General features: G+C 38.4%; 1 protein-coding gene and 1 pseudogene across 5 annotated transcripts; one reads left to right on the forward strand and one right to left on the reverse strand.

The window, feature by feature from the left end:
* Positions 1-316: 316 nt before the first annotated feature.
* On the forward strand, positions 317-15,506 carry LOC125246304 (endoplasmic reticulum metallopeptidase 1-like). 5 transcript variants are annotated; one of them, XM_048157280.1, is made up of 15 exons: positions 317-882; positions 1,479-1,774; positions 3,412-3,539; positions 3,693-3,798; positions 5,093-5,239; positions 5,506-5,598; positions 7,501-7,692; positions 7,936-8,156; positions 9,844-10,018; positions 10,633-10,823; positions 11,020-11,172; positions 11,779-11,954; positions 12,518-12,633; positions 14,296-14,395; positions 14,542-15,506. In XM_048157280.1, the coding sequence occupies exons 1-15, from the start codon at positions 614-616 to the stop codon at positions 14,579-14,581; spliced, it is 2,403 nt and encodes an 800-aa protein (XP_048013237.1). In that variant the 5' UTR covers positions 317-613; the 3' UTR covers positions 14,582-15,506. The 5 variants fall into 5 exon arrangements, 4 of the variants coding, with proteins under 4 accessions (XP_048013237.1, XP_048013220.1, XP_048013213.1 ...); XM_048157263.1 differs by having other exon boundaries at positions 319-882; positions 7,501-7,683; positions 14,296-14,459; XM_048157256.1 differs by having other exon boundaries at positions 321-882; positions 14,296-14,459.
* A 1,648-nt stretch (positions 15,507-17,154) lies between these two features.
* On the reverse strand, positions 17,155-23,551 carry LOC125247426 (annotated as a pseudogene).
* Between the last annotated feature and the right edge of the window lie 1,741 nt (positions 23,552-25,292).

Consider the following 25,292-nt stretch of genomic DNA (forward strand, 5'->3'; position numbering starts at 1 on the left):
TTAATATTTATTAAAATTAATTGTCAAATCATGTGTAAAAATGGCTATTTTTCACTATATACGCTCATACATAAATATGCCATAATTTAAAGCTCAATAATTATAGTCATTTTATGACTGTAAATTATTCCCTTCAAATGTTATTGAGCTTTAAATTATGGCATATTTATGTATAAGCGTTGGTTTTATGACTGTAAATTATTTCCTTCAAATGTTATTGAAGTTAGAATCATGCATACCAATTTCGGATGTAACTTTAGAGACGGTCCCTAAATTTGCGAATATCAAACGTCTAACGTCAAACCAACTTTATGCCAGTTTTTGACGATACATTTTTTTTGTAGCTATTTCATTTTGAATGCATGTGTTAAACTTTAACCTGCAGAAATCCTGATAGTGTCGTCTGACCTGTTTGAACACACCCAAAGGTGCTCAGAAACTCCACCCTCCTGCAACACTTACCAGGAAGAGACTCTCATTTCTCCTTTCCAGTGACACTCGTGTCTCAACAAAAGCTATAAAGAATCAGCGATTATTCGAGAATGAGAAAAAAGCTTTCAAGAGGGATTTTTTATACATTAATTTCTGAAAAGGCAGCAGATCTAAGAACATAATGAGCAATTCAGCGATTATACTGATCAGTGAGAGAGACTCTACAGTCAGAAACAGATCCCAACACAACCAGCAGAAGCAGCCGGACAGTAGTTGCAACAAGAAGGGGCTCCAGAGTCACAATCACAAGCTGGAACTGAGCGCTGGGATGCTGCGGGAGAGTTCTGTTGTCATTCTGCTGCTCGGGTTCATGTGTCTGGTGAGGATTCTGGTTCTGATCTCAGTCCAGCAGCTCAGCAGCACAGGACACTTCAACGCTCTCCGGGCCAGGTACGCTTTGCAATAGTAGAATCATGCTGTCAGGTGGGATTACTATGTTTACTGTTTTATTGCATGATTTCCATATAGTATTTAAATGTCACTTCAAGAATACTATGGTAATACCATGGTAAATCACCATAATGCAATGGTTAAAAAAATATATATTACAGTGTTTTTATATTATTTCATGGTTGTGAAAGACCCTGGAAAAAAAATAATATGATTAACAATAAAAATTGCACTATTATTTAATATTATCAAATATAATTGTAATATTAAATATTATTAAAGGTCACATGAAGGTTAATATTTTTACATATCACTGATATTTTTACATATCCTTCTGCAAATATCTCTACAACTGATGCTTAAAGTTGCCATTAAATGAAAATATGTGTTTCTAAATGAATGCTGTTTATCTTATTGTGAATGTTTCATACATCCACATTCAATGAAACTCTATTTGGCTTCTCGGATAGGAACAAAATCTAACCAAAACTTCATAATCTATATAGATAAATAACAGTAGAATACAAACAGTATGAAAGCCATATCAGCACATTTGAGTTCACATACATATGTAAAGTTGTGTCATGTTCTTTCAGGAAGCATTTGGAGCGGATCACCAGCGTCGGGCCGAGGACCATTGGAAGCCCAGAGAACGAGATCACCACGGTCAACTACCTGCTGGATCAGATCAAGCAGATCCGGTCTGAGAGCGAAACCGGACCACATTCCATAACGGTGGATGTCCAGCGGCCCACAGGCTCATTCAGCATCAACGGCTTCATCAGCTACTACGACCGTGTGACCAACATCGCCGTCAAACTACAGCCGAAGACGAGAGCGCAGCACTTCATGCTCGCAAACTGCCACTTTGATTCGGTGGCCAACAGCCCGGGTACATTTCTGCAACATTTAATCAATGTTTCGCAAGAGAACCTGCTGTCCTTTCATATCGCTCAGGAGACATTGTTGAGTTTATAAGTGTGACGAGCAGAGCGGGCGAGTGCCGTGAGGGAACGGCGTGAGGCCGGTGACGCGAGTGATAACGCGCTTCAGCTGCGAGTTGCACCGGCCTCGAGTCTCTCACGGAGAAGCTCTGGAAGCTCGTTATCACTCGCGTAACAGGCCTCGCGCCGTTCCCTCACTGCTCTCGCCCACCCTGCTCGTCACAATAAGCTTTAATGAGTTTGTGCTTCCTTCTTAATTTTTCTTTCAGAGATCTCGGTTATGTCTCATTTCAGTTTTATTTAAGGTTCGGGGTGAAATTGCGAGCACAATAGACGTCTTTTGAGCTGACGCGCCCGCAAACTGTTTTGGCGCTCTTTGTGTGCACCTCAGTTCAAGTGAAGCAGTTTAGTTCACAAAATTGACCCTTCGCAAAGACCCACCCCCCTTAGTTACTGTTGATTTGTCCGACAAGCCATGGCGCCCTCACGCCACACAGAGGGAAAAATACAATTGCGACAATGACAACACATTGACAGACAAGACAGGGCAGGTTACTTATGATATTAAACAAAGTTCCAGCTCTTAAATTGTGTATTTTTTTAAAGAAATTTGAACAGTAAAAAACGTTTTGTGGCTCTTTAATGTGTCGTGACAGATTGTTGTAGCGCCTCAACTCAAGCGGATAGTAAACCGATCATCTCTTTCTACTAGTTCATTTATAGCATCAAATAAACATGAATGAACATCAGAAGGAATGTTGTTTCAAACGTGGAAAGATGTCAGTACACACCATTTTTCAAGTCCAACATGGTTAATCTTCTAACTCCTGACTGCTTTGTCGGACAAAATGGTGGATTCGGCGTTATGATTGGTTAGATCGCTTGTCAATCAAACTCCCGGCGAAGGGTCAATTGATCCGATCTTCTTTTCCACTTTACTAGTTACATAATACTAAACATTGAATGAACACCAAAAGGATGTTGAAAGTTACAGTACAGCTTGCCGAAATCCATATCATGTCACATTTCAACCGCAGAAATATGTCAATAATACAGCTTAGTAAACATCACATTTAAGTTTTACCTCAGAAAAGCCTTCAATGTCCAAAAACTTTTAGTCAGCTAGAAAAATGAACCGAGAGCAGCGGTTTGCTAAATAAATGTCTTTTCCCATTATTTTGTTGTCAGAGTGCACCAGAAAGCTTTGTTTACATATTAAAATCATAATTTCTCCTAGGGGAGGATGTCGCAAGACCCCACGATAACAATTTAGTTCGTAAACATGTTGCCTTTTTTACCTCTTGTGAGTTTGCAGGTCTGGTGTGTGTGTGTGTGTGAGGCTTAGTGATCTGGTCAGATGATGTCTGCATGCAAAAGATGGATATGTTTGAGTGTTTAATAGGCAGTTGTGGTTTGAGACAGTACGTGATTTAGTTTGATTTAAATGGATGTATGTATTTGTATCTATAGTTTTTTTTTCTTTTCTTTGAATCATGTCTCTAGATTTGTGTGCATGCTTTACTCTAGTGTGTCAGTAATAACTGCAGGTACTGTGTGATCAATAACGTGTGTGTGTGTGTTTTAGGAGCCAGTGATGACGCCGTCAGCTGTTCAGTGATGTTGGAGGTTTTGCATTCTCTGGCGAATCTCTCCACGCCTCTCAAACACGGCGTCATCTTCCTGTTCAATGGAGCCGAGGAGAACAACCTGCAGGTGAGAGGTCACGGCACAGCTGACCTTTGACCTCAGCGAGCATGTGATTATCTCAGTGAAATGTGTTCAGATGGTTTGATGTGAATCGCTTACATCATCAATCACGGTCTCACTGTGTGTTTACCACACAAACACACACACTCTCACTCTCAGGCGAGTCACGGCTTCATTACCCAGCATCCCTGGGCTCAGCAGGTGCGAGCGTTTGTCAACCTGGAGGCAGCAGGAGTGGGAGGGAAAGAGTTGGTGTTTCAGACAGGTAAATTGCATCATGAAAATATTTCTGCCATTTTTAATTTTTCTAACTCATTCTAGAAGCTTTGTCTAATTTTCACCAAAAAACGCACACACGATTTTGATGAAGATCAAGGCAAATTGGACGCGAGGCTATGTCTCCGCAATGCTTTAGCGTCTTGAGACAGTCTTGGTCCATGTCGTCACAAGCATGACCTGAGGCTACATGCAGCATTTGGCCACAGCACCACCTACTGTTCAGGAGTACAGGAGTGCATATAATACTGAAAGGTTTGCCCAAAAATCATAGAAGTGGTCTCATTAGATTTGAGGCGACATGAAGAGTTGAATGATATCTTATTTTCCTATATTGGCCATTTTGGGCATTGCCCCTTTTAAATTTTGTAGTAAAATGCGTTATTGTCCTATGTCCCTAGATTCCTGAATCCTTGCAGAGTCCAATGATACCAAACATGATACATTTTGCATTATGGTTTGTCCAATATTGTGATTTAGCTTTTAAAAAACATTCCCGAAACCAACACTGAGATGAAACCAAATATTGTGGGTTGAAGCTAGTAGTGGCAAAAAAGTCAGGTGTGAGTCATTTTTATGTGCTCATAAACGAAATGAGTTTTTTCACCAAATTTGACGCACTTATGTATGGGGGTGTAAAAAAAAAAAAATGGTGGGACTATAATTGAACAAAACATGAAATTGGCTCTAACTACAGGATTTCAAAATAAACATGCAGTGTCTTTGTCTCAGTTGATATCATAGTTCATCATGACATCATGGCTGTATCTTGAAAAACATGGCCAGCATTTTAATTGCAAAATGGCAAAAAAGATCCAAAGCTGTAACTCTGCAATGGTTTTGCATACTGACATCAAACTCATGATAAAACATCAATTTGGTGACAGTACCACCTTTAGATTAAATGTGACAAACAATTAAATCATATAAAAATTGACTGTATTTGTTGTTTCAACCATTTTGCCATGTCATGATTGTTTTGCTTCTCATTTTGTCTGTTTTGCATAGCCCCGAAAATTGCTGCTCGCAGCTATATTTTTTATCATACCTATTTGAGTTACCCATTTTAATCTAGTGAAACTCTAAGTTTCTATAAATTGAAAAGATATTATCCTACATGGAGCCTTGGAATCAGAATTGCTGATCTAAACCCAGATGTGTCTGTTCACATTCACTGCCGTGACATGGAAAAAACAGCGTGATCATTCTGATCAAGCGTGTGAAGGTGAGTGTGAGTAAACGATGAAGAATGAGCCGCAGATGTGTTCGTGTGTGTATCTCAGGTCCAGAGAACCCGTGGCTGGTCCAGGCGTACGCCCGAGCCGCCGTCCACCCATTCGCCTCAGTGGTCGGTCAGGAGATTTTCCAGAGCGGACTCATTCCCTCAGACACGGACTTCCGTATCTACAGGGACTTTGGGAATATTCCTGGTATGTGATACACACTGTAAAAAATCTGAAATCTGAAAAAACACGGCAGCAGTGGTTGCCAAAACTTTACCGAACAACAAAACAGTATTAACAAGTATTACAGATTAAACTTAAACTTACAGTAAATCATATTTCATTAAGTGATGTATTGTTAATATAAAAGGAAACGTTAATGGTAATGATTAAATCAGGAGTGTTTACTGAGACTGTCAGATTCACATCATGTTAAAGACTTTTTGCAAATCTTCTTCCATCTCATTCTGCAGGAATTGATCTTGCGTTCATAGAGAACGGTTACATCTATCATACTAAATATGACACTCCGGAGCGAATCCCCACTGACTCCATCCAGAGAGCAGGTGAGACACAAGATTCCTGATCCACAGGCTCATTTGAAGATGTTAGGAAATAAGCATCTGCTTCAGAGAGAGTCTGAGAATGAAGTTCAGAGCTGCTGTTCTGTTCAAAACCTGAGACGAGCTGCATCCCTGTCATTACACACACACACACACACACACACACACACACACACACACACACACACACTTCGCTGTGTGTGTTATTGCTCAGATATGACATCTCACACACAGAGCTTTGACCAGATCAGCAGTCAGACAGATTGAATCCAAGACGGACGCTGTTTTTAAGAGGGTCTTTATGAATAGAAATACGTCTTAAGGCCAGATTTACTAAACAGTAAATTAGTGTGAGAGCGTAATCCCATAAAAGCACCAATGGGAGTGGAAAGTTCTGCCGATCTAATGACGACGCACAAAATAAAGAACACAGATGCAGCCGAATCATTTTCATAATGACCAACGCAATCTACCAAGAGCAGCCCAATTTGCGTCTGCTTTAAGATGTGCTTTTTTGGGTGGTAAATAATGATGCAAAACCAGCAAATTTGACTAGCACAAACCTTAGTAAATCACCTTGTGTGGCGGAGGCTGTTGGTAAATTTGGCCCTTAACTTGTGCAAAAGTTGTTCATGTCAGTTAGTAAACTGACCTATCTGTGTTCTTTACATGTTACTGCTTAAGAGCTTCTTTGTTAGATATATAACAGCTTTCTTTATACAATGAGATTTATTTCTTTGTGTGTGTATGTCTCTTTTTCTGTGCCATAACATTAATCTTTGACTTTTGTATTGCTTTTATAAAACTGCAGCAATATGTGATGAAAGATGCGGATGTTCAGTGAGTAATTACATTTATTAATAAAAATATTAAGTAAGCAATGCATTAGCCTTGCAATAGGCAGATTATGACCAATAAGCAAACAGATTCTTGTATTCAGCTGATGTGTTTGTTTGCATAACTTCTTTTAAACCTTGTCCAATCAGAATGTAGATCCAGTGCTGTGTTTTATTATATATTATATTAATTATTTGTGGATCAGATGTCACCGCTGCTCTAATACACGAGTTTGAATTGAAAATTGAATTTACCTTGGCATAGTCAAATAATTAGAGTTCTGTACATGGAAATGACATACAGTGAGTCTCAAACTCCGTTGTTTCCTCCTTCTTATGTAAATTTGAACTGTTAAATGTGGTTAAAGTTACCATCGTTTCTTACTGTATTCACAGAGACAAGAGCTGTCATTATTTTCATTATTAAACACTTGCAGTCTGCATAATTCATAAACACAACTTCATTCTTTATAAATCTCTCCAACAGTGTGTAATGTTAGCTTTAGCCCCGTTAGCCACAGCATAGGCTACTATCAAACTCATTCAGAATCAAATGCAAACATCCAAATAAATACTGTACTTACATGATCTGATATGCTGCATGACGAACACTTTGTAAAGATCCATTTTGAGGGTTATATTAGCTGTATGAACTTTGTTTATGCAATGTATTATAGAGTTGCAAGCTTGGGGCAGGAAGCGCGAGGATTTAAAGGGGACGCACGCTGAATCTGCGCATATTTAATGATGCCCCAAAATAGGCAGTTAAAAAATTGAATAATAAAAAATCTATGGGGTATTTTGAGCTGAAACTTCACAGGCACATTCAGGGGACACCTTAGACTTATATTACATCTTGTGAAAATGGTTCTGGGGCACCTTTAATGTGTGTCAAAAGCTGTGTCGACTCATATTTAACAGACTGTAAAAGTTTAAAGTTTAAACCACTCATGTGTTTTAGCATATTAAACCTGAAGTGTGAGGACAGATTGTGTTTTATATAGACAGATACTGTATTTGTATTAGTTGTTTTGAGAATGATGGACTTCCTGTTTATCTCTTTCACAAGGCGACAACATCCTGTCTGTACTCAAGCACCTGGTGATGTCAGATGAACTGGCGGATTCCTCGCAGTATCGCCATGGTAACATGGTGTTCTTCGACCTGCTAGGAGTGAGGGTGGTGGTGTATACCGCTCGCGTCGGGACCATCATCAACTACACAGTGGCCATCGCCACAGTGATCTACCTGTGTAAGAAATGTATGTTAACCAGCAATGTGGGTACGCGCTGGTCACATGACCAGATATCGGCCTGTTTGTTTATTTTCATGTTATCATTGAATGGTTTTAATCAGATGTTACATTAATGGGCACTTTCCTGGGAACATTTTTGATTTTCTATCAAATATCAGAAGGCTTGTATAATTACTATGTGTTTATAATATTGAAATTCAGCACCTCTGTGACACACGCATGTTTTGACGTGTCAGCTGGTCTTTGCAGGTGTCCTTTACAAGTGTGATCTGGTATATGCGGTGTGTGTGGTCATCTTTAGCTGGTTCGTGACTCTGGTGACAGTTCTTATTGTGGCTCTGATCGTCACTCTGACGGGTCGCTCCATGTTCTGGTACACTCACTTCTACGCCGCCGTCTGCCTGTACGGCTCCGCCGCCACCGGCACGATTGTGCTGATCCACACACTGACCAAGGACATATTCTACAGGGTGAGTGATGGGACAAAACACACATTACTGACTTTAGTCAGCAGAAACATTCTTCTATGATTTCAGCTGACTAAAGTCACAGATCTGATGTCACACTTCAACGACTCTGGTTCCTGTATGTAAACCTAAACACATTTCATCAGCTTTATTTCATCAAATAATTGCTTTATGCCTAATCAGTAGTACAAATATTCCATTTAGTCTCTTAGTTAATATGAGCTCATCAAAACTGCATGCATAGTAATATGAAGAGAGTGTGTTGGTTCGCTGTCATGGATTTGCAGTATTACATTATTTGTCAAATATTGTGTGTTTGTATAGCTAAACTTTAAATTCCAGATTAGTTATTAGAATATATCCAGGTCACACAAAATTAGCAGTTCATTCTGTTAATTTTTGATGGATTTCACATCACAGGTTTTTTATTTCACAAATACACTATCATTCAAACGTTTGGGGTCGGTAGGATTTTTTTCATGTTTTTCAAGAAAGTTTGTTCTGCTCATTTATTTGATCGAAAATACAGTAAAAATAGTGAAATATTATTACAATGTAAAATAGCTGTTTTCTATATGAATATATAGTAAAGTGTAATTTATTCCTGTGATCAAAGCTGAATTTTCAGCATCATTACTCCAGTCTTCAGTGTCACATGATCCTTCAGAAATCATTCTAATATGATGATCTGCTGCTTAAGAAACATTTATGATTATTATCAATGTTAATATAACCGTTAATATGTTAAAATGGTTAAAGTTACCATCGTTTCTTACTGTATTCACAGAGTGATGTCGTTATTTTCATCTTTTAAACACTTGCAGTCTGTATAATTCATAAACGCAACTTCATTCTTTATAAATCTCTCCAACAGTGTGTAATGTTAGCTTTAGCCACGTTAGCCACAGCATAGGCTACTATCAAACTCATTCAGAATCAAATGTAAACATCCAAATAAATACTACACTTACACGATTAGACATGCTGCATGATGAACACTTTGTAAAGATCCATTTGGAGGATTATATTAGCTGTGTGAACTTTGCAATGTATTATAGAGTTGCAAGCTTGAGGCGGGAAGCGCGAGGATTTAAAGGGGCCGCACGCTGAATCTGCGCATTTATAATGATGCCCCAAAATAGGCAGTTAAAAAATTGAATAATAAAAAATCTATGGGGTATTTTGAGCTGAAACTTCACAGACACATTCTGGCGACACCTTAGACTTATATTACATCTTATGAAAAAGGGTTCTAGGGCACCTTATAGTGTAATCTGACATAATTAAGATAATTTTTTTTCTGACACAGTTTAACTCTGAGGTCTTGTCATATTTTATATGACAAGTGAATAAACTGAATTAATGAATGAAATGTTCAAGGTTCAAACTTTTCCTGAGTTTAAAAACTTTATGCTCCAGTTCAAGTAAATTCAGTATTTATTCATTTCTGTTGTAAAGATAAATAGTTATTAATTTAGTTAATTTATCTATGCAGCAGCTGGCGCAAGCTGTTAGTAAATCTTTCTCTAAGCATCCCTAAGCAAGCCAGAGGTGACAGTGGCCATATAGTAAGTATGGTTATTAAAGTAATGATCCTGATATTGCTATGCGATGTCACAGTATGTTTATAAGGGAAGCAAATCAGCTGAACTCTCTCTCTGTCTCTGTGTGTGTGTGTGTGTGTGTCCAGAGTACGAGTCGTGTGTATCTGGCTGAGCTCTTCTTCGATGTCAGTCTGCTGTTGTGGTGTTTTTTGCTGCTCATCCTCACAATGTGCGGCTTTTGTTCAGCATATGTGCCCATGATGATGGTGGTGTTCCCGCTCATCAGCAAACTGCTGCTCAGAAAGCACTTCAGAGCCAGAGGTCAGAGGTCACGCCAAACACCTGATTCACAATCACTCCTCCCGTCTCCTCTAGTGGACTGTTATGAGTACAGTAAAACATTGTGGGCTTTCATTATTCCTCTGAGATGTAGCTGATTTGGTGTATTTATTTGAGACAGTTTTTTTTTTTTACAGCTATCATGGTTACTTAAGATATTAATTATGATATTTCTGCGCTATTTTAAGTGCTATACAAATTTGAAGTGATTTTTTTTCTCTTTTTTTCAGGTTTATAGATTTATAGTGTGTAGAAAAAATTATATGCTTTCATCATAATATAAAGTAAATATTTTTTTAAGGTAATATTCCAGTAACTTGCTTTGGCTCCAGTGCAGTGTCCATTTAAAAGCCAACTACTTAATTCTGGATTGTTTTGGTGCCGTGACCCGGATGAGAGTGGTGTTTGGGGGTTGGGGGTAAGAGGCTGGTAAGAGCTGTGCGAGGATGTTTCAGGTGTCTGGTCAGCAGTAGTTTAGCTCAAGATGGGGTCAAAGGGCAGAAATAAGCACTCTGATGTTTAAATTAGGTCATTTATGATCTAGTGACGCATAGTTTGTGCTGATGGTTATTTGTGTTATGTGTGTGTGTGTGCAGGAGCGTCTCTGCAGTACTCCGTCCTGTACCTGACGGGTCTTGCCGTGCCGTACGTCCACATCATGTTCCTCATCTGGGTGGTTTTTGAGGTCTTTACACCCATCCAGGGCCGCAGCGGAACCGGAATCCCACCTGATGTCGTCCTGGCATTAATTGTTACCCTGGCAACCGTGATTCTGTCTACCTATTTTGTGAGTCATACAGTAAATTCAAATTTAAACATTCAAACATTCTAATTTAAACATTCTAATTTTAACAATCTAATTCAAATTCAAAATAAAACAAAACAACCAGAGATTAAATCATCTTATTATAATATATTATTTTGAATTTGGTAAGATTCTTATTCCACCCATTGTCTGTCTCTCTGCTTGTCTCTGTCTCCAGTTGCATGTCATCTATCTGTCCCGCAGTATGAAGCACATCTTGGCAGGTCTGGGGTCAGTGTTCACAGTGATGTTTGTTCTGGTCTGCTGTGGTCTGTTCTTCCCGTATTCTGCCGACCCGTCCAGCCCGCGACCCAAACGCATCTTTGTCCAGGTACTCCCTTCACTGATCTGTGTTTACAGCTAGGTTTTTTGTAAAAAAAAAAAAAAAAAAAAGGTAATTGCTTTACAATAAGGTGTTGTTAATATGACAAATGTTCATATTCAAGTTAGTTCACAATGCATTAACTTATGCTAACAAATACTTTTTTTATCTTAATAATGTAATAGTAAATGTTGAGGTTAACATTAAGATTTATAAATGCTGTAGAAGTATTTATCATTGTGAGTTCATGTTAACTAACAAAAACTATGTAGACATTAAAAAAAAAAAAGAAGATAAACAATAAAAGACTAAAACAGAAAATATAAAAATATCTTAATTTCAAAATACTAAACACTGTAAAAGTCAATTATACCAAAAATATCCTTGGTTTAGAGGAATAATCCAGGATAAATCCTTGTTTAAATGGTGTTTACTGTAATGAACTTCTAGCCTGAGTCAAGCAGATGATTTAAGAGCCACAAATATGAAGCTTATATGTTTTTTATTAATGCACTTTAGATTAATTTTCAAGTAAAATGTGTCTAAATCCAATGAATGGATGAAATAATCCTCATGATTGTATGAGTTGTGAGTTCATCCTTCATCTGTTTCCAGCACACCACACGCCGGTTCCACGCGCTGAACGGATCGCTGCAGAGCTCCGACTCGGGCTTATGTATCAGCAGTGTGGATTACACCGACATGCAGCACATCACTCCTCATATCCCACAGATCAACGACAGCATCCGCTGGGACTGTCAGGACCGTCTGCCATACTGCGGCTCCTCAAGGTTCCTTACACTACAGGTGTCCTAACTACACGCGATGTGATAAGAAGCAGTTTGTGTGTCCACACTAGATGCAATGCGACCACGAGATGCGATAAAAACAATCAATACACTCCCAGCCAATCAGAAGTGCATGTGGGCAGAGTTTTCTCTGTAAGCACTGCACTCGCAACCAAGTCAATCAAAAACCCCAGCCAATCAGAAGAGCATGTGGGTGGGCTCTCTTGGCAAGCGGTCACAATGAAATGGATAAGTGCATAATCAATCAAATTCATAAATAATACACCATTTAAACATTATTTAAGTACATACTGAGCGACTTTTGCCATACTTTCTGTTATTGTTCCAGCCACAACGTCCCAAAAAAATAGAAATGTTTCTAAAATGAAATCATTGCACGGTTAGGACAAAAATACAGATTTGTAAAAGATACCTTTTATCACACCACGGAGTCAGTCACATGTAGATAGGACACGTTGTGATGGTCAAGTTCCTGGTCAAATGAGTATATCATGATGGAGGATTGCATGATGGGTTCAGAGGGACGTCTTTCTTCATTGTTTCAGGAAGAGCTGGTATCTTCCGGCTCCTGAAGTCTCTCCTGAAGCTCCGCTGGAGTTCCGGCTCTTATCCAGACAGGAGACTGAATGGGGAACTGTTAAAATGACCTTCGAGGTCAAAGGTGAGACTTCAGCCTTTATCATGATCCTAATGGGAATGATGTCTGCTGGATGTTTGTTGAATTTAATAGTGACTGTTGATAACTTCATCCTTCAAAGCCAATTTTTTAATTATAAAACTGCTTTTATATTTTTATTCTGTTTCTATGGAAACAGAAATCAGCATGTGAGCACATGGCTTATAGATCCAGAAAACTAAGATAAAGATCATCTTTTCTTCATAAGTATTTATTATGTGGCCTTACCATTCAGCTTAGTAATTATGTGTATTCTGGACTACATTTTAAAAATAAATTTATATCACTCTTGAATACGTGTATATGTGGTGCTAAAACTGATGTATCAGACCTTGCTAGCTGCCAGTTATCAGCAATATTAGCAAAAATGTCATTTCCGCAACTAGGGCTGGGTATCGTTCAAAAATTTTCGATACCGAGACGATACCGATACCTTGACTTCGATACCGATACCTAAACGATACCTTTTTCGGTACCAGTTTTATAAAATCTGTTTAAACAAGATTACATAACCTCAAAAAAATCTTTGGTTTTATATTTTAACTTTGTTGACTTTTTTTCAGACTCAAAGACTCATCTCCTGAGCCACTGCGGGGAATAAAAAAAGCACAAATTAACAAAATTTACCCAACACAATAAATCAGTGCAAATAGTTTTAATAAAGTTTAGTTTTCAATGCAAAAATTAAGTATGTGAGGCTCTTTTTAAATCACTCAGCAATTGTTCTTCTTCAAAAAATTAATTATTATTAACAAGATCAAAGCGGAAGTAAGAGTGACGCAAGTTCGTTGCGTCTTACCGTGAAATAAGAGTTCTGTGTCTTTATTAAAATCAACACATTAATGATTCATCTCTCATCCACCCGCAATTAATTTGAATGTTATTTTTTTATTACTTGGCCCGACCCGCAAATTATCCGCAGTATCAGGAGGACGCTGATACCCCTTTTTCAGCAGAATTGTTCGCGTTCTGGAGCCAGAGGCAGAGCCTGTGCTCGTGCAGGCGAACGAGCCTGTCACGAACCGGTCGCGTGTTTCCATAGACTTGAGGAACGAACGCTGATGTAAAGCTGCTGTGTGTTGTACCTGTCCATAACTAGACTATAAAAAAACATTGCGCGTTCTGCTGTTTCTGCAGGCAGTGCGACACTTTTGTTTTCTGTTAACAGTATCTGTAGTGAACCGGCTGCTCACATAAACAGCCGTTTCTCACCCGTCCATTCGGAGATAAACTGAAAACGAAACCGTTGATTCAATCGCCCTCTCGCACATAGGGTCTCTCTCGCGCATATAGTTTTATATATTTAGATATAAATAACAATGTAGCGCAACGTTACTTGCTCCTCAACGAGACAGCGAAAGCATTTCTCCGCCCCTCTCCTCGGCTCTATTCTGAGGTACCGAAATTTGGTACCGAACGACAAGACACTTTTCGATACTCGGTAGTATCGAGGCAGTTCGATCGGTACCTAAAAAGTATCGAGTTCGGTACCCAGCCCTATCCGCAACACGTCTTTACCGCAGCATATCTGTCTGTACAGATATTTATCACATTCAATATAATCCAGTCATGAGTCACAAACACACTCTCTGTATTTATTAATCATGAATAATCTCCACATATTTAAAGTCTGTTGTTCTCTCTCAGGTCCAAGTCTCATGTCTCTGCGCATGCGTCCTCAAGCCGGCGCGTCTCTGAGCAGCTGGTCATTCGGTGACAGAACGCCACAGTTCAACCGCAGCGGAGGGTATGTCATATCGTACTCTCGCGGTCTTGACGCTCCGGCCTGGAGCTTCTGGTTTGAGATCCAGGTGGGTTTGAGCTCAAGTACCACATATTTAACTTGAGGAAAGCATTTATTGTGCGAGTTCATTTGTGTTTTCTCGTCTTCAGCCACCCAAGTCCTCAGACGCGTCTCCTGACGAGGGCTTGATCTCTCTGGCTGTCTCAGCTCATTATTTCTCCGGTTCAGACCGGCACTCGGAGCAGCTGGAGTCATTACTGAAGAGATTCCCTGCCTGGGTGTTCCCGTCCTCATGGATCAGCACTTATCACATGTACAGATACTGAGGGCCACTTGCTTGAAGGCCCCGATCTCTCTCTCTCACACACACGCGCCTAGAGGGCCCTGACCAGTTCCTCACTGCTGCAGCGTCATGTGAAAATAAAGGTTTATAATAACAGATGTGATTCAGCGACCAATGATAGATTTATATCATGACTTTACTAGAATTTTTTGCATGATAAACAACATAAAATAGCAAGCACAGAGCATCACATGTTTTTTACATTTCAGTCTTGTTTTTAAAACACTAAAATAGGCAGAACCAGAACATGAAATGTCTTTTTTTTATTAGTTGAACTGATCACAGATAGTCATTTATCTCTCTAGTTCTGTTCTGGGTCTAAACAAACACAGATTCAGTAAAGCAGCTCTAAAAGAGTCATTATCAGCTCAGTTTGATTCAGTGTTGATTCAGTTCAGTAACACCACAGTTTTCCAGTGGAAGTATCACTGGCAGGTAGAAAAACAAGTAAAACTGCATAGATAAGAAAATATGTTATTTACTTATCTTAGTTACTTATCTTATTTTAAAATAAACTTACGTCATACAGAGTTGTATTATAATATGCTTGCTATGTTTTTCAAAGGCAGACGGTGCTGCCTTTGAAAAACATCTGAACACAGAATAACACTTATTAATTGAATATTATTATATTCATCTTAGAATTTCCTTGTATTCAGAGAAATGTTACAGATGTTTTCAAAGCAAAAACAAAGTGAAATTATACAATTGTGATTGTATAAAGTGTGTATTTACAGATGAGGGTGTCAATAAACAAGCATATTGTGTTCATTACTGACATTCACATTAATAACCATATTTTAGTTTTAGTTTTCATGACTCTTTCTGGCACAATTAAAGCTTCTCTCAACTGAAGATCCTTTTCCGCAGCATGAAACACACGGTCCTGACTGTGAACACGGGAAATCTTGCAAAATCCCTCGAGACTTCAGAATAAATATGACGGACGATATGCAGTAAGAAATTGCATTGACAGTGTTTGGAATGATTTTGATATGTTTTACAAGACACTTTGTATAAATACTCGTGCTGTTGCCACAAATCGTCAAGCTGATCCTCCATCTCTGCTGTAGAAATCCATTTAAAGGTGCCATAGAATGGAAAATTGAATTTACCTCGGCATAGTTAAATAAGAGTTCAGTACATGGAAATGACATACAGTGAGTCTCAAACTCCATTGTTTCCTCCTTCTTATGTAAATCTCATTTGTTTAAAAGACCTCAGAAGAACAGGCGAATCTCAACATAACACCGACTGTTACGTAACAGTCGGGGTGTACGCCCCCAATATTTGCATATGCCAGCCCATGTTCAAGGCATTACACAAGGGCAGGCAGTATTAACGTCTCGATGCGCTCAGCTGAATCATCAGACTAGGTAAGCAAGCAAGAACAACAGTGAAAAATGGCAGATGGAGCGATAATAACTGACATGATCCATGATATCATGATATTTTTAGTGATATTTGTAAATTGTCTTTCTAAATGTTTCGTTAGCATGTTGCTAATGTACTGTTAAATGTGGTCAAAGTTACCATCGTTTCTTACTGTATTCACGGAGACAAGAGCCGTCGCTATTTTCATTATTAAACACTTGCAGTCTGTATAATTCATAAACACAACTTCATTCTTTATAAATCTCTCCAACAGTGTGTAATGTTAGCTTTAGCCCTGTTAGCCACGGAGCACTATCAAACTCATTCAGAATCAAATGTAAACATCCAAATAAATACTGTACTCACATGATCCAATGCATGCAGTATGCAAGACGAACACTTTGTAAAGATCCATTTTGAGGGTTATATTAGCTGTGTAAACTTTGTTTATGCTGTTTAAGGCAGTCGTGTGCTCGGGGGCGGAGAGCGTGAGCATTTAAAGGGGCCGCAGCCTGAATCGGCGCATATTTAATTAGGCCACAAAATAGGCAGTTAAAAAAATTAATTTAAAAAAATCTATGGGGTATTTTGAGCTGAAACTTCACAGACACATTCAGGGGACACCTTAGACTTATATTACATCTTGTGAAAACATGTTCTATGGCACCTTTAACTTTGTGTTGTGCCATGACTGTATTTGTTATGCTTCTATCAGTTCGCTTTCTGATTGGACAGTGTTTCATTTCACATCATAATCTCTATAGCATCAACTCCAGTTTGGATCTGATCCAGCCTCTTATGAAGACTTCAGATAACCCAACACATGTGAAGAGAAGACCCCCAACATGCAAGGATGCAAACTCTGGATCAACATGCACCAGTGCTACAATTTTCTATATATCCTAATCATTAGTTAACAAACATTACTTCAATGAGCTCATTGTTTCTGCTTCAAATTAATAGCAAAAATAACTCAATTATATTAAAAAATACAAAAATTAACACAAAAATATTAAGACAGTATGGAGAAAGAGAGAGAGAGACAACAAGCGAACATTCCCCAAGTCAGTTCCTTCTTTTGTGTTTATTCTGTTTAGACTGTGTGACTACCACATGGTAATCGATTAAAGATAATTACATTTACAACCACCAGAGCTCCAGACACTATATCAGTTATGCTGGTTATCAGACATATAAGCAAAAATAATCAGCATCATTTTAAAAAGAATAGTGCTCCATCTCTGATATTTATGCAAACATCCTGAATTTCAGAGGACAGAAGCATGCTGAACTTCATTAGTGTATGTTCTTATAATGTCAATAAGAGAGCTTTTCATGAATCATACATTTTTAAAAAGATAAAGAATAAATGACAATATAACTGAGATTTTCTTATATTATGACAGCATGTACAACACAACTGTCCTCTTCATTACTGTTCAAACTATCTTCAGGAAGCAAGATAGAGGGAGAGGGTGAAAGGAATGATGGAGAACATGAGAGAAAGGGAAAATAAGAGGAGGTTGGGCACACTTCCGAAGTTGGAGTTGGATGTTAGAGTTGGAGTTGGAGTTGATTGTTGAATGTCAGTTTTGAATTCAACAAATCCAGGTGGGTTGCCGCCCATGTAGGGCACGATCCATTCTTGGAACTGTGAGACTCTGGCGAACACAGTGGGATATTTGGGGTCAGCACATCGCCTACCAAAACTCACAATGCCGGACTGAATCCACAGGGAATTTTTCTTACTGACAATTGGACCTCCAGAGTCTCCCTGTATTGACAAACATTCAGCATTTATATACAGTGATCAACTGTTATAGACATAAGTATGCAATAGCGTAGCCCAGTGGTAAAAGTATGCCGGCTGTGTGTCCTTTTTTTGAGGCCAGCATTCTTTTTTTCAATTGTTTGCAGTGGGAACACTGAGCATTATTCTTTTGTCAAAAATTTTGTGAAAAATTGTCAACGTTATGTAAAACCAAGTGTACTTCCGTAAAAGTGAAACCAAAACATTTTGATCGCCCCCTGGTGGCTGGCTGCAGTAAAGGTCCCCGTTAAAGGATTAGTTCACTTTCAAATTCCAGGATTTTTCTCCATATAGTGGACTTCAATGGAGCCCAAACGGTTGAAGGTCAAAATTACAGTTTACAGCGATCTCAGACGAGAAATAAGGGTCTTATCTAGAGAAACCATGAATGAACGTCTCTCTCATCTCATTACTCACAACTGAGGTGCCCTTGAGCCCTTGACCTAACCCCCAATCACTCCCCAGGCGCCACGGCAAAATGGCTGCGCACTGCTCTGGGTGTGTGTTGACAGTGTGTGTTTGAGTATGGGACACTATACTTGGCTACACGTCATGTCACTTTCACTTCATATCATCCCCACGTTCTTGTAGTGTGAGTGATGCAACAACAATGGTGATCAACTCTATGATATCAGAAACTATAATGTACATGAATGCAACGAGACAGTTTGATCATTATTGCTTTATACTATAGAAATATATTTAAATCTAAGTAAGGGGCCTTTGCACTATACTTAACATCATGATATATTTTATATACAACCAGTTTTCTGCTGAACAGACATGCATAGCCTTTTTTTTTCTGCACATATGACTTGAACAGCGAGCATGAGTATCTCTTGTGTGAAATCGTGTGGGAAAATGTTTGTTTTTTCTTGATTTTTTTCTTGATTTTGTGGATCTTATTGGTGTTGTGTTGTGTAGCATGAGTGTTGCTAAGACAAGATGACGACAGATGACAAGAAAACACCATGCCAGTTCATGTAGTCATGTAGCACCTGCTAATCAGTCTTACTTTTCATATTCAAATTAGACATAACTATGTTTTTATTTAACTGAATAAATTTTAAGGCTAGTCCAAGCAATTTATGCAACCGGCCACAGATGTAGTATCAAAAGCAGTCGTAGTGTACAAGTTTATGATCAGTGGAGTAAAGACTGTGCTTAATTAAGCAACTAGGTTGGCAGTGTAAAGTTTGCAGGTGACCAAAATTGGTTTTGCAAATTGATTTGCATTAAAAAGTGTTAAAATGAACGACTGATGTCTTACCTGACATGCACTTTTTCCTCCCTGATTTAACAATCCAGCACAAATCATATTGCTTGTGATGCCCCCTTCATAAGCATTATTACAGTCACTGTTGTTCACAATTGGTATCATCACCTCCTGCAGTCTATCAGGAAGCTTGGTATCTGTGACACAGATCAGAAGACAAATTGTATGGCTTTTAAAAACCATTTCCCGGTAAACCGTTGAGGTTTCCAGTATTGTTTGTATTTAGTTAACTGGCAAGCAAATGTTCACTCACTGTCAGGTTGCAGCCTGCCCCATCCAGTGACCCAGCTCTCTATACCTCCATCAAATACACTACCAGCCGCCGCCAGACAGACCGGCTTAATGTAATCAGTGAAATTCACAGAAGAGGAGAGCTGGATCAGTGCTATGTCGTTGTCAAAAGTAGATCTGTTATAGTTAGGATGATTGATGATTCGACTCGCTGTTCTGGATGTCTCATTAGGGTTTGAGCCGGATTGGTTCAGACGCCCGAAGTACATCAGTGTGTCAGACACACCAAAACTGTTAACAGAGAAAGTCTGCTTTAATCTCACTATTATCAATCTACAAATGTATCTTAAGCTTTATTTAACTTCATACTTCTGGAAGCAGTGAGCTGCAGATAAAACCCAGTCTTTGGTGATCAGAGTCCCGCCACAGTTATGGCCAAAGCCGATGACATGAATGCTGACTTGCCATGGCCAAAACCCTGCTGTTGCATTCTCTCCTCCAACAATCCTGTTGCTGAGGGGGCTCGACCACAAACTGATAAGGAGAAAGAAAGATATAAGATTTCACTATTTAAAATGCCTCACAGACATAGAGGAAATATTCAGAGTTTTATTAACTTACCATCTAACTGGCCGAGTGAACCTGAGTGGGTAGAAAAAGACAAAGTAAGTAGAGAAGTATGTGGAAAGAGCTGATGAACTGGTTTGTGTCGCCCACAATCAGTTTCGCCTGTTACATCAGCGCTGGCACATATTGACATGAAAACAACAAAATCTTTCTCAGTTGAGTAAATTCATGGCGGAAATTAAATCAGAGATATACATTTTTTTTCGTCTTGAGCCAAGGATTCCAATGATATAAGACTTGAGTCAATGACAAATGGTGTAGGAGTTAGGAGCAGTTTCGCACTGTTGATCAGTCCAGGTATCTGAGTAGTGGGCAAGATTACTACCATCTGACCAAGTTTCAAGTCTCTAGGCCAGGGATGGACAACTCCGGTCCGTCCTGGAGGGCCAGTGTCCTGCAGAGTTTATCTCCATCCCTGATAAAAACTCACTTGCCTATAACTTTCTACTAATCCTAAAGACCTTGATTAGCTGGTTCAGGTGTGTTTGATTAGGGTTGGAGCTAAACTCTGCTGGACACTGGCCCTCCAGGACCGGAGTTGTCCATCCCTGCTCTAGGCCTTAAGGTTTGGTCTGCACAATCAGTTTTATGCCAGAATAATAATAATACTAAAATCTTAACAATTAAAATATGGGTTTCAGCGCTACATGCTTGAACCAATTATTTAAAGGTCCCGTTTTTCGTGGTTTTTTGAAGCTTTGATTGTGTTTATAGTGTGCAATATAACATGTGTTCATGTTTCGCGTGTAAAAAAACACAGTATTTTTCACATAATTTACTTATCTGTATACCGCTGTTTCCACTGTCATAAAAACGGGCTGATGACTTCCTTGTTCTATGAAGTCCCTCCTTCAGAAATACGTAACGAGTTCTGATTGTGCCAGCGGTTCCTGTGTTGTGATTCGACAGCTCTGAGCGAACCTTGCCCGGAAAGGTCACGCCTCTTACCATAACGTGGAGATGCACGCGCTCAGTGTTATTGTAAACATGTCTTTAATTTTACCCTATCAATTTGAGCCGGAATCAGACCCGGTGATTGGACTGCGGGATGAAAATAACAGCGTTTCGACGACATGGCGACAAACACACTCTACAAATGCAACTCTTGTGTATTCCTGTGGGCGGAGGTTAGTCAAAAAACTGTTTTAGTGACGTCATTAAAGAAGGAAGTAGAGGGATGTAGTCCAAACTGGCCGTTCGATGTAGGCGACTTCTGTTAAATAAAATATCTCGCTTGGCATTGAACTTTGAGCTTTAAAATTTTACAGATTTTATTTATACTCTAACAACAACATTACACACTAACTAAAGTTTGAAACATGGGATCACGAAGAACAGGACCTTTAAACCATAATAACATCTTGTCTATCATCTCTGAAAATATCTTGGCAAAATTCGCTTGTTTAGTGGAGAAAAATAGCAATTTATTGTGGCAAGCTGAAAAGACTTTAACACACCTGGTGGAGGTGCAAAAAAAAAAAAAAAAAAAAAAAAAAGCTATAGCTTTCCCTCTCTTAACACTACAAAGACAGTCCACCTATCAAAATAAACCACATAATATGTAGAATTAATGTGTATCAATGCACATTTCCCACCAGTCCTGTGTAAACTACGGCACACAAAGTTTTTTTTAAAATACCTTAATCGTGAGAAGGCGGAGCATGAGAACGGAGTAAAGCAACCATAGCTGTTGCTCGCCTCATGATATTGGTCATAATGGAATATTTCGGTCCGTGTATGTTTTGATCATTTCATTTCCTATTCGGAATGGAATAGTGAGAAATGAAAAGATGGCTTGTTTATTCATTTTTTTCATTTAGTTTAACAAGTGAAAAATGAGATTTTGCCCCGATTTTTCATTTTTCATTTGTGATTTCTTTCAAACTTCGCAGAGACCTCTAGGGCCATGAGGCATTTTGTCCCATTCAGACTTCATTAACCTGGCCTAAGAGGTGCTGAAATTTTACAAGCCGATGGCGGCCATGTTTTTTGAGATACTCGAATGTCGTGAAGAATCATCAAGGCATCTCGGACAAAGACAGTGTGTGCCAATTTTCAAGTCAATCGGACTAACAGTTGCGTAGTTATAGCTGTTTTTATGTTTTATTCATATTATAACACCACCAAGTGGTGAATCGCTACAGATTTTTTGTGTGACCACAAAATGAGCTTGTAAATAAGCATTACAAGTTTGGTGGAAAATATCTCATTGCGTTCATTTTAGTGAAAGTGGCTACTTAGAACATTTTGGCGTTTGAGAGAGCATGAATCACAGATCAAAATTCTTTCGACAACTGTTTGCCCTGAGGCTCTCTAGATGATGCAGATCAAGTTGAGTAAATTCACGGTGGAAATTAAATTGGAGATATACATTTTCTTCGTCTTCAGCCACGGATTCCAGTGGTATAAGACTTGAGTCAATGACAAATGGTCAAGGAGTTATGAGCAGTTTCGCATTGTTGACCAGTCCAGGTAGTAGGAGGGCAAGTCCAGGAGTACTTCAGGTAGCAGTCCAGGAGTAGTGGGCAAGATTACTACCATCTGACCAAGTTTCAAGTCTCTAGGCCTTACGGTTTGGTCTGCACGATCAGTTTTATGCCAGAATAATAATAAAATCTTAACAATTAAAATATGGGTTTCAGCTCTACATGCTTGAACCAATTATTTAAACCAATACAACACCCTTTAGTCTCACTATTAACATGATAATCATAAATATGGTTTTGGCTCAAATAAGCATTAATAAATACATTTATTGAGCATCTATAACATGAATTAAAAATGGTTCACTATTTGGCAATTTTTTCATTAGTCACCCTTTTATTCATGCAGTTATAACTGCCTATTAATGATTTATAATGCATTTGTAAATGCATTATTACTTTTTTAATGAACACCTTTATAAATGCTTTACAAAGGGAACCATAATGTACAGTGTTACATTTTTAACAAATCAAAACTATCTTTTAGCTTATTCAAAGTCACACAACTGCATCTGATTCTTGAGATCCTGGAATTTACATGAATTAGACCCATTTATTAAAATACATAAATTATGCATTTGTAAAGAAATTCATTCAGATGCAGAATTTCTTTATCTAGAAAAACTATTTCAAGCATTAGCCTAAACTGCAAGTCATTAGATCCAAATGTTTCTGCAATAATGAGAAACAAAAAGTTTCTCAGGAATTGAATGGCTTGTCAGTTATTAAAAAATTGAAACAAATATTAAATTTACATCTAATTTGGTAATTTTATAGACTTCTTACCAGTTAGCTAGATCTTACCTGTTATGTAGAGAAGTATGATTCCGGCAACATTCAGAGCTGTGTTAAACTTCATCATTAGTATTCTGGTCTGTGACCTGACTGCCGTTTCCTTGACTGTCAGGTTTCTAATGAGATGTGAAGCAAGTACCACTGCATTTATCAAGAGTTCTTTGCACTCTCCTCACTCCAACGTTCATCTCTGACTCATGCATGTTTGGAAAAATCTTCAGCAGATGTGGATGGAATGTGTCCCCACCACTTTCTGCTAAAGCGGATTTCAAAAAGTGGTGGGGATGCAAACTTTTTAAATAAAATAAATTGCAGAAAGCATGTACAACATAGAAAAAAACAAATAAAAAAAAACTATTTAAAGGTCCCGTTTTTCGTGTTTTTTTGAAGCTTTGATTGTGTTTATAGTGTGCAATATAACATGTGTTCATGTTTCGCGTGTAAAAAAACACAGTATTTTTCACATAATTTACTTATCTGTATACCGCTGTTTCCACTGTCATAAAAACGGGCTGATGACTTCCTTGTTCTATGAAGTCCCTCCTTCAGAAATACGTACCGAGTTCTGATTGTGCCAGCGGTTCCTGTGTTGTGATTCGACAGCAGTTTAGTGCATCTTGCCCGGAAAGGTCGCGCCTCTTACCATAACGTGGAGATGCATGCGCTCAGTGTTATTGTAAACATGTCTTTAATTTTACCCTATCAATCTGAGCCGGAATCAGACCCGGTGATTGGACTGCGGGATGAAAATAACAGCGTTTCGACGACATGGCGACAAACACACTCTACAAACGCAACTCTTGTGTATTCCTGTGGGCGGAGGTTAGTCAAAAAACTGTTTTAGTGACGTCATTAAAGAAGGAAGTAGAGGGATGTAGTCCAAACTGGCCGTTCGATGTAGGCGACTTCTGTTAAATAAAATATCTCGCTTGGCATTGAACTTTGAGCTTTAAAATTTTACAGATTTTATTTATACTCTAACAACAACATTACACACTAACTAAAGTTTGAAACATGGGATCACGAAGAACGGGACCTTTAATTCAGACATGTATCATGAAATACACAAATCGCCACTTTGTAATTATATGTTGCTATCTGCACTCTGAGCAGTTATTGAGCTTCAGTGATTTTGCATTCCATATAGACAAAATTAAATGGGGAACAAGTTTCTTTCATGCATGAAAATGGCAGAGACCATATATGTATTCTAAATTTACAATAACAAAATCCTCACAAAATTTGTAAATGGGGATTTTTGGAACATGTTAAATGGAATTATAAAAGTTCTATCTTGCAAAACATTATTTGAAGCAATATTTTTCAAGACTTCAAAACAAAGTTTACTTATTTGTTTTAAAACAAAATTAATGTTGTAACAATGCGTTGACATGTATGAGAAAGTTAAATGTAATGCTTTCTATGAAATGTATTTCATATTTTAGGATAAAGAACTATTTTCTTGGTCAAGTTAAGCATAAAAGGCAGTGCTAAATATCGCATCCAGTGTAGATGTTAATTTTTCGTAGGAATATGGTGGGTAATTAAACACCTTATTGCAGGACCAATTAGTTTAATTTTTTTTTTTTGTTTAGACCGAAAGCAGCTACTGTAATACATTTTAGTTTTCTAAATAAAAAGTACCAAAATGTACACAACTTTACAAAAAAAATAAAGTTGTCAGAATAAGAATGTGTGAATAACTCAATTTTGACAAAAATGTCAGATAGAACCTTATAATTTCAAGTTGACAAAATACACTTTTACTGGTGTGATCAAAGTGTTTAAGTTCCTACTAGTGATGACCGTCTGACACCGATGCTCCGACACAAGCTTCGAACTTGAAGCAGTAGTTCAAGAAAAATCCTGCTTCGAAGCTTGCTTTGGTGCGGAAAAACCCACGTGACCGATGACGTCCGAAGCAACAACTGCTTCGGTTCTCTGAGTGAATCACGTGACTG

The sequence above is a fragment of the Megalobrama amblycephala genome, linkage group LG1 (assembly GCF_018812025.1).
Source record: "Megalobrama amblycephala isolate DHTTF-2021 linkage group LG1, ASM1881202v1, whole genome shotgun sequence".
In the NCBI taxonomy this organism is placed as follows: domain Eukaryota; kingdom Metazoa; phylum Chordata; class Actinopteri; order Cypriniformes; family Xenocyprididae; genus Megalobrama; species Megalobrama amblycephala.